Consider the following 14,991-nt stretch of genomic DNA (forward strand, 5'->3'; position numbering starts at 1 on the left):
GTTCTACATGAACTTCGAAAATTCATGTTCTTTGTGTCGTTTTTGTTATCAGTGCAAAAGCGTAAAACGATTCTTGATTAAACACGGTTCCAGTGTAAAGAAATTAAACTTGAATAGATTCTTTATTTCTCAATGGTGTATGATTCATTTTCCTTTGACTGGCAAGAGTCACGTGGGTAAAGCTACATTAATCAACTTCTTGGATAACATGGCTTATTGAACGAGCATGTACGTTATATGGCCAATTCCTATACCTCATTAAATTTTCATGATTTAAGTGCGGATTTTTTTTCTATTTTCGGATTTGCTATATTTCTAACAGTCGTCTTGCCTCTGGCTTTGAAATTAGAATCCGTCTTCACACTTTCAAGAAGCTTAGTGTTATCGTAATTGCATGGCGTCTCCTTGCCACGGGGGGGGGGACGAAATTGATAGCTGTCTTAAGCATCGACCATACTCCCAAAACGAAGCGCAATCTGTGTCCTCTTTGATAAGTTTCACCAAAATCATTATATTTTCATGGAACGCCTGTAAGGCATATGTAAATTGGCTGCGGTTTATTTGTGAATATTTGAATTCATGAGCGATCATCGACTCTGAAATGATCCGTTTTATACGTATTACATTCCGTACGGTAAATAGCACCTTGAAAATGAATGATGCAGGCTTATTTAATCATAATTTGCTCAAGGAGATTTATGAACCACTCTCGCATGTTATTATCTGCCATAACCAATAATAAAAATCAGGGGTCACATGGCCGCACAGTTTTGAATTTAAAAAAAAAACAAATTACCGAAATTTACTGAAATTAAAAAAAATTGTTCTTATCATATTAGCATGCGCATAGTCCAACAGGACAAAAACGACGAGAAATTAATATTCTTTTCCAGTTTCCAGTACGAATCCATCATATAAAGTCTAGGCTTGGATAGAATAGTAAGATTTCAACAAAGCTTGAAAATCGGTCTCCGAGGCAAACTCTGTCTGAATAATATCAATCAGTCAAATCTAATAGCAAGAATGTCATCATAAATCTTAGATTCTTAAAAAGTGTGACCATACAAGCTAAAAAATATATGAGAGGTTAAAATTTATGAAAACGTCACCACACAGTAGTAAATCTACTTCATCTTTCTCTGATTGGCTAACGCATGACATTACACTTTTGACCTTACTGTCGAGCTAAAAGCAAAACAAATATCAAAAGCCGTAAAGTACGATATTAAGAAAAATGAAATCGTCGACTAATCATGCTGTGTGCTGTTTTCTAATCGTACTGTCGCTTTTGTTTGAAGTGTTGACTTTATATGTTATGCATATCAAGGAATGTCATAGTTGTTCATCGTACCAAATGTATCTTTCCAACAAGACCGACCAAAATATACTGGCACTGACAATTGGCAATAACGTTATTTGCAACGTTTCAATATGAATAGTGGGCTTGTCATACAGTTCAGTCAACTTCTCAATAATTCGTCTTTTTTAGTCGCCACATCCCCGACATTCTAAGAGATCTCAGAAATCTAATTTGGTAAAGAAAGAGGCTTATATTTCATCGATTCTATATGGAACATTCTGTTATTCGCGAACAAATAATATGCATGACGTCGCTGGAGGGGAAAGCGGGAAACCCTACTGATAACTCCATTTTTACATACGGGTTCCCAGCCGCCACTAGTAGTGCATCTTGTGAATATAAAAGCATTATTCATGGTCGAGTATCCGTTGCTTATCTCACCAAAAGACAGCAAGATCAAACGAGAATATCTCAGTCACCAATTGAGGAACACTGCGACTAGGCAAGAGGTCGTCGATCAAGCTAGCTGTGTAGCAGATTTGTGCGAATAGATTTGCCTTGATAACCGACAGAACTCACAAACTTGGCTGTCTCTCAGTGGATATTAGGTGCTGGATAAGTCAACCAAAACACTGCGACGAGTCGCCGCTGACGTCACTCACGGCTTGTTTTTTTTAGAACCGTGCACCATCCTTGCGAACCGTCCGCAGATCCTCGGTTTCGTGCGTCGAGTTTGGATGTTCCGTCAATCTACTTATGACTTCAGTGATTGTGCGAGCATCTATCTTTGCTATCGTGTGTTTCTGAGGGAAGCGTTCTGCATACGCGTTTTTGAACATACCACAAGGTTTCCAGGCCTCGTTGGCTGGACGTAATTATCCGTGTTCGTAGCCTCATCGAGATATTATTCCCGTCTTCAGGCTTTAGTTCCTTTTGTACCGTGCGACAATTACGAAGCCTACGTGAACTTTAAAGGTAAGAACTCGGATTAATTGAAAATTGTATTTCAGATGATACTAATCTTGGATGATAATCTAACATAGAAACATGTAAGTGGGTAGGATTGGTTAACAATTAGTATATGCACAGGTTAATTAGTCATCAATGAGAGAGGTCTGAACATGCTTGCTTGTTGTCGTTTTCATCGTAACAGATGATGAATTGAGCCAACCCTTACGGAGGATTACATTTTCTCTTGAATATCTTTGTTTGTAGGCAGAAAGCTCCATATTTAGGTGCAGCAGTTGTTTCCATTAAACAAAAGCCGCCTCGATATAATCTACTGTGGGCGTCAATCTTTTTCAGAAAACTAATCCCCACGACAAGGTTTTGGTGCATTTTGCCTGTTGTAGCCAGGGGGCTTTGACAGTTCATCCCACGTTTTCGGATGAATTTTTCATAAACAAGGAGGGGGAAAATCGGCAGTGACTTTGTCTCGGCTAAATGTCAGGAATCACCCGTGGTCAGACACAATTTAATCCTAGTCCCGATATCTCAGATGACGAGGAAACCAAATGATTATTCTTAAAGTCTCTTTCAGCACTTCAAGCATGACTTTGGAAACAACAGGCATCTTCGTTTTGATAAATTTAATTTTTAACTCGTCAACGACATCGTTTTGACGTCATTTTGTAATCTATTCCGGGTTTGCTTGTCAAATAGCGTCCTAATAACCTCCATCGTACAGATTTTCCTCGCGGGCATTTCCCCTCGGTGTCTTTGTACACATATTCTCTACTTATTAAGATTTCAACGTTAGCGGCGTCATATCCAGCGAACGCTAACAAGTTTAATTGCTGCGGTGCTCAGAGGGCATTCTGGAGGTCAACATTTCCTACGGTTTGTGTCTGATAGTGAACAGTCTTCCCTTTCATACACATGAATCCGAAACGTGATTTAGACATGCGTATCACGGCTGTCCACGAGAGTGTAAAGAGTTAATTGGATACGGCAGTCCGATCGACAGATAACTCGTATCCACCTTGAGCTCAGCGAATGTGTACTGATTAAAATCAGCGCTGTTTACGGTTGATCCGTTCGATAATCCAGTGACTTCAAAATAAGTTCGTCAAAACGTGACATGTATCTAAGAGGGTTCTTTTTAAGTCGGAGCAGCTGTGTTCTCTCGGGATTGAGCGACGTCAAAGGCTGAAAGCAAAATATTTGAAACCACTTTAAAATCTATGTGAAGACTTACAGCTCCTCTGGATTGCTCACTTCATCTTCCACTGGTAAAATTAATAAATTATGATGCATTTTCCAGTATTTGCATTCTTTTTCGTAAAATTTAATTTCAGAAATTACGTCATCGTACACAGTGTTCAACTTTGTGGCGTTGGCTGTTTTTGAGGTCTGTCCAATATTACTGTTGATAACTGGAATTAAAACCAGCCCTATAGAGTAGAATTCATTTGCCAACAGTAACATTGCGATGTTATAAACAAAACGTTATGTTTGTAACACGTACACTTTGCCTTTAGAGACGACATGTTGAACAATAATATTGAGAATATTATCAATAGTAATATTTATTGCACCTTTAAAGTCATTGTCAATCGTACTGCTGTAATAACGTTACTTCGACAGACATCGCTGTATAGGCGGTAGAGACGGCTCTACGCAGAGCACTTAGGAATATTGTGAATAGAATAACATGACCAGGTATATAGTTTATATACTGTGAATAGAATAACATGACCAGGTATATAGTTTATATACTATGAATAGAATAACATGACCAGGTATATAGTTTATATACTGTGAATAGAATAACATGACCAGGTATATAGTTTATATACTGTGAATAGAATAACATGACCAGGTATAGTTTATATACTGACGTAGAATATACCTTTCAACATTTAAAAATTCAATGTCAGTGTAAAGACAAGGTACAAGCTCATGAAATGGGGGCCAAATAATAATGATTCAAAGATTTTTTTGTTTTGATTTACTCTCTAATTGCACGAAAGAACAAGTGAGCATTTCTCTTTTAACAACTTTTCCAAGTTAAAGGTTTGTTTCTTTGAAACAGTCTTTTTTTATCTGACACAGCACATGCTTTCAGCTCCTCGAAAATTTATTGATGCTCAGTCATAGTTTTTGAGTTATGACTGTTTCTTATTTTATGGTTTTCTGTGAAGGTTTTACTCCAAGAAAATATATTATGTATCCATTTTCACAAGGTATTAAAATGCCAAAATCACTTAAACATCCAAGCCTGGTACTTCAGCTAACAAAATCTATGAAAACCCAAGTATGGATGCATGGATTTAAAGAAATAACAGAAATGAATGCAATGAAATGAAAAAACAACTGCTGGGATGAGCTTTCAGACATGATTCGTTCAAAGATTCGTTTCTTCAAACTGTAGCCATGAATGTCCTCAATTCGCCTTCATCAAATCCGACAAAAACATGTCACTTTTTCATACTAGAAATGTTAAGTACACTATAATAAAGTGGAGCATCTTGTTTCCAACTTTTATATCAAATCGGCATAGTTGCTCGCTTGTCGTCTGTCAACAATTAGACGGCGAACAAAACACGCTTACGTGTTTCTCATATAGATTCATGGTTTGAACCCGCTGGGGCTGCTTGCGCATTCATGGGTCTCTTTACCTCCGATATGCACACGTGATTTTGACGGTTGAGTACGTTGCTCATAATTTTCAAACGTACTGGTTTTTATGGTTTCTACCGAAGTTTGTTTGCATGACGTCCTTTTTTCACCGAGTTCCTTTCATCCCTTCCCCAGTTTAATTCAAGAAGAATGAAAGATACATATCTACCCTTATAGTCAGTAAAAACACGCTAAAATCACACTGACTAGCACGTGAAATACATACAGTGAATTCGAAACAAATGTTTCGGTGAAAATATACCCGTTCGACGGATTTTAGCACTCGGCAAAATTCATCTACTGATTAATTTTCTTTCCATTCTAATTTAGATTTTCTACGTTTGTCATTGTGGTGGATATCAAATCGAAGATCACAAAGTACCACAGACGAGGAAATGCTCGATGGAATACACACGCATGCGCGGATGACTCCATGTATGCCTGCTTCTGTATTTGCATATTATTTTTAGCCAGTGGCGCAGTGTTGGTCACCTCACAAGGTAAACATCAAACAGTTAGCCAGTGAAAAGCGTTCCCTGGCATGGCAGCAAGAAAGATGTTGCCTGACTCGGTTCGTTTACAAAAATGAGTTGTTGCCTTGATAATAGCACAATAGACTATTACCTGCAGTTTGTCGACATTTATTACCATAGTTACAAGAATGAGAATAACACGATTGGAACTAATTTCGGATAATTGGATAGTGAAGTAACGTCTGTTTGATCTGCAAATGTAAGCTCATCTGCTTTTCTTTTTAAGTTACACGCTTGCTTTTGTGAGTAATTTGTAATATTGCAACATTCTGCCATACGGCACCTAACACTTTTGAGAAATTTCAAAAATATGAAAATCCAAATATCCCAAATTAGTTCCGATCGTATTGAATACAGTTTCCAATACAAAGCTACAGTGACATTCAACAGATTATTAAAGAGTTGCAGAGACTAAAAAATGTTTATTCTGAACTAATATTCCGCCAAAACTAAGTTAAATCAAAGGTGTCAAGCCCTGCGATGACGTTTGAATTTACTTGACAGTAACATCTGGCAGCGCTTTCATTGCTTAAAGTGTTTTAGATAATTTGTTGATCTAAAAAGTTCTATCCATGCAAATACAACGAACTTTGTACAGCCTGCATCATTGCTGGCGACAAATGATTTAAAGTCCTTGCAATAATAGAATTGGATCTATCTATCTATCTATCTATCTATCTATCTATCTATCTATCTATCTATCTATATAAATATATATATATATATATATATATATATATATATATATATATATATATCGTGATAAGAAGTTGGACACTAGCATTTTAATATGATTTGAAATAGAAAAAGAAACTGAATTTCGAAAACAGAGCAAAGATAACTGAAAAAATCAAACAGTACAACTATTGTCATTATAGGACAACAATCATAACTTTCAATCCCTCGCATATTATTCACATAATGACCTGTTTTTATTTTTAAAAACATAATTACCCCTCCCTGACTCAGATACAAATTTTGAGAAGTCGTTAAAGTTGATGTATGGAGAACGATGTCTACCTGAATCTGACTCATGTCAAGACAATTTGGATTGGTCTCATCATCAGTCACACAAGGCTGGGCATCGTTGCTAATAAGGTCAAATCTATCCCATTTCATGCATTTACACCGAGATCTCAGTCGCATTCGTGCACCTGAGACATTTTCTTTCACGGCATATTTCATCCGAACCGTCGCCTACAATTCATTATCCATCACTGTGGTCCCTTTTTCGTGTGTTTTTTTTTCTCAATCTTCTGTGCGTGATTGCAATAACAATGAAGAAATGTCGAGCAAGTCATTTTTATTCTTTCCCTATGAAGTAAAACCATACAGTAAAGACTAAGCATAAAACTTTCACACAAGGAAAGTTTAAACCATTCTTTGCATAAAGGTTAGTAACAGAGAATTAAATTCCGTTGTTAATTTATCGACATTTAAAGTTCAAAATAATTAGCCGCTATCTTACGATCACTTTATTTTACTCTATTACTCTTTTGGGGTGTAGAAAAGATTCTTGAGTTTTTTCCATCAAAAAATAGTTATAATAAAAGAAAAAAATGTCCTTATAAATTTCAATATAATTACGTAGCAACCCGCGTAGAAGAATAAGACAAGTGGACAGTTTGAGGAAGTGGCTCTGAGTCGTGAATTTGTCAGGACCGAAGATTTTCCCAGCTAAATATCCGATTCGGAATAAGTTATTGAAAGTGTAAGATAGTCAGAAGAAAGTACTAGACTGCCTTTGGAAAAATTAATTAGCCATGGCCCTGAGGCTAGGTCGTGAAAGACGAGATGTGTATGCTTGTATTTTGGCTTTAAAACACGTCTATTGATTACTGAATGCGTGCGCCATAATTACTAATGTGAACCAAACACGCCGCATTTAACGAAATCTGAGTGCTCTCCTCGAAAATTTCACATTTAAAACTAATAAAGCCACTACCAAGGAAAAATAGACAGTTAGGATTTTAAGCTGACTCCCGTGAGAAGTGTGCGTCAAAAAGCTAATGTTACACCATTAGCGCTTTCTGTAAATCCGTTTGATACACCACAGCACGTACGCGGCGCCATCGATTCATGCGCACAGGTCGATACACTCTCGAGATCTCATAGTCATAAAACGCACTATACCGCAAGACCTCAATAAAACCGTCCAACATTCACCACCGTACAGTTGACCTAGCAAATCCATGCAACTCGTAAACCAATTACGTTTCAAACTACACATGCAATGTAGACTTCTGACACTTTCTTTAACGCCTTCATATACGAAAAAACTCCATTGTCAGTGTCGAGTGCATTAATCTCGGCAAATGCATGCGATCTCTGATGGAATTTTCTTCGCTTTCAACAGATTACCTGATGGCGTGGGATCCCTGCGGAGGTTGTCTTCACGGAGGCACCTGTGTAGAATACGCACATAAATGCCTATGTCCGTCCAGCTATTACGGCAATCTTTGTCAGGAAAGTGAGTAGCGGAAAATTAGATTTTATTTTACAGTTTTTGTCGTGAAAGTGAATTCTACGTCAGCTAAATTAGAGATTTAAGAGGCCCTGTTCAAAGCTTTTCTAATAACTTACATGCACACGAACAGCGGCTGTCTTCTTTCATTGCAGTTGCTCTACATGTATGGAGTGTATGTAATACCCGTAGTGTAAATCTCTTCGTCTGATATCAAGACGTGTTCTGTGACATATAAAATCTGGCCTGAGGTTTGAAGCTCCGTGACTAGGATTTCACCTTTGATTTTAGTCTTTAGCCATGTCATCGCTTATATTTGTAAACTAATCCGATTCCTATTTTATCGAACTGAATCACGAATCTTAAAAGCTGCTCTTTTCCTCCCATGGAAAGATAGCAAATAGCGTCAATAATTCAGTGAATATGGAGATATTGTAGTACGCGGCGGAATCAAGTTGACACCAGCGTGAAATGGTCGGCGACATTTTTTTCAGGTCATCGCAACGAATTCATACATAGGCCTACATCTATCGTATCATTGCGCAGTCTTAAAAATTGAAACCATCGCTGCGTTTGATCATATAGCTGTTTTCGTCCTCAATGCACGTGGTTTCGGATTGGTCGTTGGATCAATGAAAGGGCGTCGTTGAGTTTTTCCTTAGCTAGTCATGAACTGTTACACGATATTCTCCTCTGCGCATTTAACCTAGTGTGTCATGTCATTATATCGATTCTATTTGTATGTGATTTCCTCTACCTAATCATTGCTGCTACGACCCTTTTGAGTTTGTGCCCCCTGTACTGTGGTCTTAGTGTTTAAAAGTAACTGTACACTAAAATTGATTTTGGATTAGGAATTATTAAGATTGCTCAGTTCGTTTGTTTGGTCATATTAGAATACGGATCAGAAAAATATTAGATATATTCTCACCTATGTGATTTATGAGAAAACTACAATGTTGCTTAGAGAAACTGTCAGCTTCTTATTCAGTGAGTATGTTTAAAGTCTTAGACTATCGACCAGAGGGGACATAAGTATAGGATAAACCCCGAGTACGAGGGCTCTTCTGGTATATAAAGTCCAACCCAACGATAAAATGTCGAGGCCGCAGGCCGAGACATTTTATCGTAGGGTTGGACTTTATATACCAGAAGAGCCCGGGTACGAGGGTTTTATCCGACTTAAAAACTATCGCTCCTAACTGATATATTTTCGTTTTCAATGTGTTTACGTCAACCGTCCCCTTTGTCAATGTAACATGTTTAGGATATGAATTAAAACTTTTATTATTTGTGAAATAGCCTTCCAATGTAATGGAACAGTAGTAAGGATAACTTTATTTCTGAGACACTACCTAAAAAAGTTACAAAATCTCCTCACACCTCCCCAGAACACTACTCACCATCCATGTAGCTCAGTGACCCTGACCTATATATGAACTCATGCGCAACAGCTTGCGCAGCAGTGCATTGTCCTGAACTCAGCGGGGAAATTCCCTGCTGAGTCAGGTCCTGGACTTGCGCAATACACTAGCTATGACTCACCCCCACTATCAAAACGGAACGACATTCTATTCTCGGATCATTTGTTAGATAGATTCTGACTGAGATGTACCGGAGCCGGTCTGCTCTTACAAAAAGGCAACCCGTACCGGAGTGTTTCTCGTCTGCTGGATGTAAGTATGAATTTTATCAATATATGCTGGCTGCCCCCTTTTCACTATGTTTATAATTTTTCCTACGGAACAACACTATTGGAACCATAGGGATGTTTGCCTTAATACCTTTTCAGGCAGGGACTTTCCAGGACTTTCGCAATACCCTTCCAGTTGCTTAGCAACTTGTCATGTGATTTCAGAGGTCTGAGTCTCTACAGTTTTTCAGAAACATTTTCTGTGGAATTTTTTCTGAACCTAACTTTCATATCCATTCAATCCATAATATCTTAGGTACCTTTCCAGAGGGGGACTAAATCCTTCTTGTTTTTGTATTTCTAGTGCCTGTTTGAATATGTTCTGAATAAGTTCTGAGGCGGGGGTCTCGGTTGCACCTTTTTCTTGTATTTGTGTAAGCAGCTGTTTATATTGAACGTAATAATGTTTATATTTCTCTCGCCTTTTTGATACTCCAGTTTTTCCTTGTATTACATCAATAATAACACCTGGTATAGGAGTTAAAGCTATGAGTACCGGAACTGTAGGAATTGCTGCTATTACAGCAGAACTTACAAGAATTCCCTTAGTAATATTAAGAGCCATATCAATTCGACCCATTAATTTATAACTGCGACGATATGCAGCGCTAGTTCTTTCGATATAGTCGACCAATTGTTCAACGCTTTCAACAACTGAGATGTGCATTTTTTTTTACTGTATATGTAAGGGATGATAAAAAATAATTGTAGTAATATAGAAAAACAATATGGCAGAAGGAGGAGAAAATATAGGACTCCAGGATTTCGATGATGCAAATTTAAATGATGATGACGCTACTGCTGAAACATACTTCATAGACGATGATAATGCTCTTGCAGAAGCTGATCCTTTCCTTGCTAGCCCAAAGGTTGATCGTTTGACTGAACTTAGAGTAGATAAAAAATTAAGTATGATTAGGCAATTCTTAAAGGAGAATAAGATTACTGATCCGGATGCACTAAATGTATTGTCTACGGATTCTGAAATTAGGGATGGAAAGCTGTATTATAAAAACCTCAAGCTGTCTAAAGATAGAGGAGGTGGATTTTATAAGCTGTCCACATTAATGAATGTAAAAGGAGGACATGTATTTATTAGAGAAGTATTAGGAGGTCGCTCTAGCGCAGAGCCCGAATATATTAGACGTGAATTGCATTCTGAAGATGTGAGAAAAGATAAAATACCGGCTGAGAAGATGACGCCAAAAGACATGGGTATATACAAAGATAAACTGACAGAGTTACGGCAAGATGCTTCTGGTAATGCAGATAAAATACAAGCTTTTGAAAATAAAATCGAACAATGGAACAATCTAAACCCAGAATATAGAGCTATTAATGATGAATTAAGGATTGCAAATATGCGTCTTGGCGAGCTTAACAATGAAAAAGTTAAAATAAGGCTAGAGAAAAGAGAAGTTGAAAAACAGTTAAAGGAAATTCCTGAAGATCACACCCAAGGAAAAGAAAAAGCCAAGAAACTACTAGCTGAACTCATAACAAGAGAAGCTAAAATTGTTGATCGAATTGAATACGAACATGGTAAGATCAGTGAGGCACGTGAAAGTCTAGCTACGACTAGGTCTCTTCGTGATGTAATTTCCGATCCAGAATTGTCACTCAGGCTGAAGCTGACAGAGTTATTTAAACGAAATGGTATAACAATCGCTGCAATACTGACTGCCCTTGGAATGACAATATCAACGATTGCCCTGGCTGTGACTAAAGTAGGAGGAGGAGGAGGGGGAGCAGGAACTGGAGCAAACACAGGTGGTTCAGGTCCGCCCAAAGTATATACAAAAGCGAAAGAAATTGTAAAGCAATTTGGCGAATGGTTAAAAACCTTGGCCCTAAAAAGTGCTGCTGCAATACCAGGTTTAATCGGCTCCCTCGTCAGTTTTCTATTAAAAACAGCAGGATCGGTTGTCGGATTTGTTGGAGAACAGCTATGGATATTTTTAACAGGTTTAACATTAGTCATTATAAATAAAATTATGTACTAATATGGCCACCATGTTTGGTGAAAAGAATATTGCAAAGTTTCTTTCTAAAAATAAAGACCTGTTTGGTTTCTCTGTCGAATTGGAATGGTGCAAACTTCGGCGGGTAAATCGCCATATCCTTCGAGCAAATCCAGGTGTCCGACTCAAAGATGATAATCTGTATCATAACATTTTAGCTTTCGTGAAGGAATGTCAAAAGACTAACTTCTTTAAGCGACTAGAATTCATAGCGTTTCCAGGAATTGACAATGATGAAAGGAAGTCCAACATTTACAAGAATATTGGGTTCTTAGATTGATTCGCGACACAGGTAATCGATTTATCTTTCAGGCAGACGGAAATATTTACGTAAAGATGTGATTTGAATTTTTTCTTCTAAGTCATTATATACACGAAGTGAAACTTAAGATGTGATTAATTTTCTTTTTTCTTCTACTATATACATTACACGAAAAATGGGGTACGATAGAACATTATTACCGACTTTCACCAACCGAATACCGAATGGAACGAAGTCATATAGAACTCATCATGTGATTGCTCATAATCCAAGTGAGGCAGATCCAGGCCAGACACTTATCATACGATGTCCGAAGTTAGAAAGCGGAGTAGTACTAGTTCCAGATACTTTCGACCTGGTTTTTGATCTCGAAGTAATGGGAGATGAAGATAACCGAGTAGTACAAAATGTTGCAAAAAATTTGGTGGAGCGTATGGTTCTCACATTTGAGGGGCAGCACTTTTCGATTTGAATAAATATAATCTCATTGAATGTTATCGTGATCTCTTCAAACATAAAAAGGAGAGAACGAACATGACACTGTACGGAATTCAGAACGAAAATCTAAGAAAATTGAGAAGTGGCGCGGCCGATGCAAATGCCGACAGGCTTTCAAAATGGGACGATATTTTACTTTTCGACACATATAAAACAAAATATGCTATTCGTCTCACTCATCCCCTCATAACAGGCCATGGAGTTGCATATCCAGAAGCGTTAGGGAGTCATATCGAATGGGAAATTACGTTGGCACCCACCTCCCAATTACTTGTCAGTAATAATGTTGATTACACCAATTATAAATTAAAAAACATTCAAATGGAATACGAAACAATTTCTGACCCCAAACTCGCGATAGATACTGCTGGTTATTACAACAGTGGGAAAAGTTACCTTTACGAGCATATACATTATTTTAGAACAATCCCGATGAAAGAATCAACCACGGTTATCAATGAAAATATAAATGTACCACGACGTAGCATTAGAGGTATCTTATTACTATTCACTAAAAAACAGAATCAGACAGAACTGAACAGTGAACTTTTCTTTAACCCATCCATTGAATCTGTGTCTGTATCAATCGAAGGCATTGCAAATAAAGTGTACGCTCAGAAGATGATACCAAGACAATTTTGGCGAGAGGTGCGACGGTATTTTGCTGAAGATAAAGATTGGTGTGAAATTGATATAGATGAGGTCGATTATTTGAAGAATAAATTCTGTCTGTTTATCGATCTGCGTAGTTTTAAAGATATTGAGTTTCATGGAAATGGTTTAAGAGTAATGAACACAAAGGACGGAATTCAACTTGAAATTCTGAAGAAAGACACCTCAGTTAAGGGTGCCGACGACGCTCAGCAGATGACAATATATTTGCTCACGTTTATGTTATTAGCGATGCCCAGGTCACTTTGAAAATAGTAGATTAAAGTCTTTTCAATTTTAAACCATGACCCGTCATTCCTATCGGGCGTGTTTCTGCCAGCCATTCGCCCGTGTCTGGATTGTATAACTGCACACGTTTGATATCATTTGGCGCCATCATGATTTTACTACGCTTTTCACTACGGATTTCTCCAGCCTTTTTCCGTACAAACTGTACAAATTGTGCCGGCTCCGGCTTATTCCCAGTTTTAAACAGATCATATAGTCTTCAAATTCAAATGTTTTCTAACACAAACATCTTTCACCCTTTATTTTTTTCGTCTCGGAAACGGGAGTTCGAAAAGCATACACTTTCGAGCGTATGCCGACAAAATCAAGAATAGGTTCACCATTCAACTCATCTTTAAATTTACCTATCACTTTTTTATTAATCTTCGGAAAGTTGGGCCCACTCATCCCACTAGTATCATATATAGACTTCTCACCATTCTTTTCAACATCTTCTCGGACTATATCATTGAAAGTTACGTCCGGATCCGGGATCGGCACACTGTAAACAAAACTGTCAGTATCCATGTAGGCTAATCGTATTCCAGGGAACCTTTTTCGAAAGTAATTGTAATGTGTATCATACATAAGCAGCTTAGAAAGTTCAAGCACCGCCGCGCCAATGAAAACTGGCTTTTTATATTCATATCGATCCCTTTTCAGTTCCAGGAGAGCACTGTCGCAGGAATCTCCATCCTCTTCGGAAGTTATGGTAGTTATATGTTTCAACTTTGGATTATACTTCTGAATCTTTTTATGGCCGGAACCGTTCCTACCCGAAACAAATCTAAAATCTCTGTACTTTCGAACGTCTTCTATTGTCTTGCCGAACATCGCGTTATTCATCAACTTATAGAAATTCTTTTCAAAATCTGTCCCCCCCTTTGTCCTCATTTCAGTGTTAAAGGCAATATATTGTTTGAGACACGCCCTCTCTTCAAAGGCAAGCACCCGATGCACCTTTGTCAGTCGCATTCCCATCCGAAGATAGAATTCAAGCAACTTGTAGTGTAAGATGTATCTCTCTCTGTCCAACACACTTGTAATCAGTCGAGTACCCTGCCTATCAGGAAATTCGAAGTGATGCGGCGCAAGTGGCAAATCGCTGTGTTCATTATGTAATTCGGCCGGATATTCTAGATCTACTTCTAGAAAACTTGGCGGAAAGGTGGCGCCGGGTCCCCAATCAAATCCTGCTCCGTCATTCTGAGCAGACCATTCTAACAATTCTTCCATCGTCATCCAATGAAGTCCGCCCGTAGGCATTGCCTGACTCATTGCCCAGCCGTAAAGATTATTAGCATCGAGATATTTTATTTCGGTCACCGGCTTCTCTGGATCCCAGTTCCCACCAGCGGCCCCAGCTTCGCCAGGCTCATCTGTTGCATAAGCAGGATGATTTGTCTGTAAATAATGAATATTACACTGGCTGATACCGCCTCGAATTCCCCTCTGTACGAAATTCATCTGCTCAGCATCTTGAATGAGCTCAAACTTATTACCTGTATAAAGTAACATAGCATCCCATGTCAAACCGGGCGCTGACATGTAGTGGGCTGGATCTAACTTGTACGCTTCTAAACATGTGTCACGGAAATTTTCGAATATATTTGCAAGAAGGAGAACGTCCGTCTCACAATAGAATTCCATATAATCACGA

The 14,991-nt window shown here is 38.1% G+C and overlaps 1 protein-coding gene across 1 annotated transcript in view; it reads left to right on the forward strand.

Annotated features, from left to right (window-relative positions):
• The first annotated feature begins 1,590 nt into the window (after positions 1-1,590).
• The window catches only part of LOC139135971 (uncharacterized), a 41,000-nt gene continuing 27,599 nt past the window's right edge, over positions 1,591-14,991 (forward strand). The window contains exons 1-3 of the mRNA XM_070703773.1: positions 1,591-2,275; positions 5,252-5,421; positions 7,811-7,924. Coding sequence (XP_070559874.1) covers positions 5,355-5,421; positions 7,811-7,924 — 181 coding nt within the window. The 5' untranslated portion in view covers positions 1,591-2,275; positions 5,252-5,354. The remainder of the gene's footprint in view (positions 2,276-5,251; positions 5,422-7,810; positions 7,925-14,991) is intronic.

This window comes from Ptychodera flava, chromosome 6 (genome assembly GCF_041260155.1).
Source record: "Ptychodera flava strain L36383 chromosome 6, AS_Pfla_20210202, whole genome shotgun sequence".
Classification (NCBI taxonomy): Eukaryota; Metazoa; Hemichordata; class Enteropneusta; family Ptychoderidae; genus Ptychodera; species Ptychodera flava.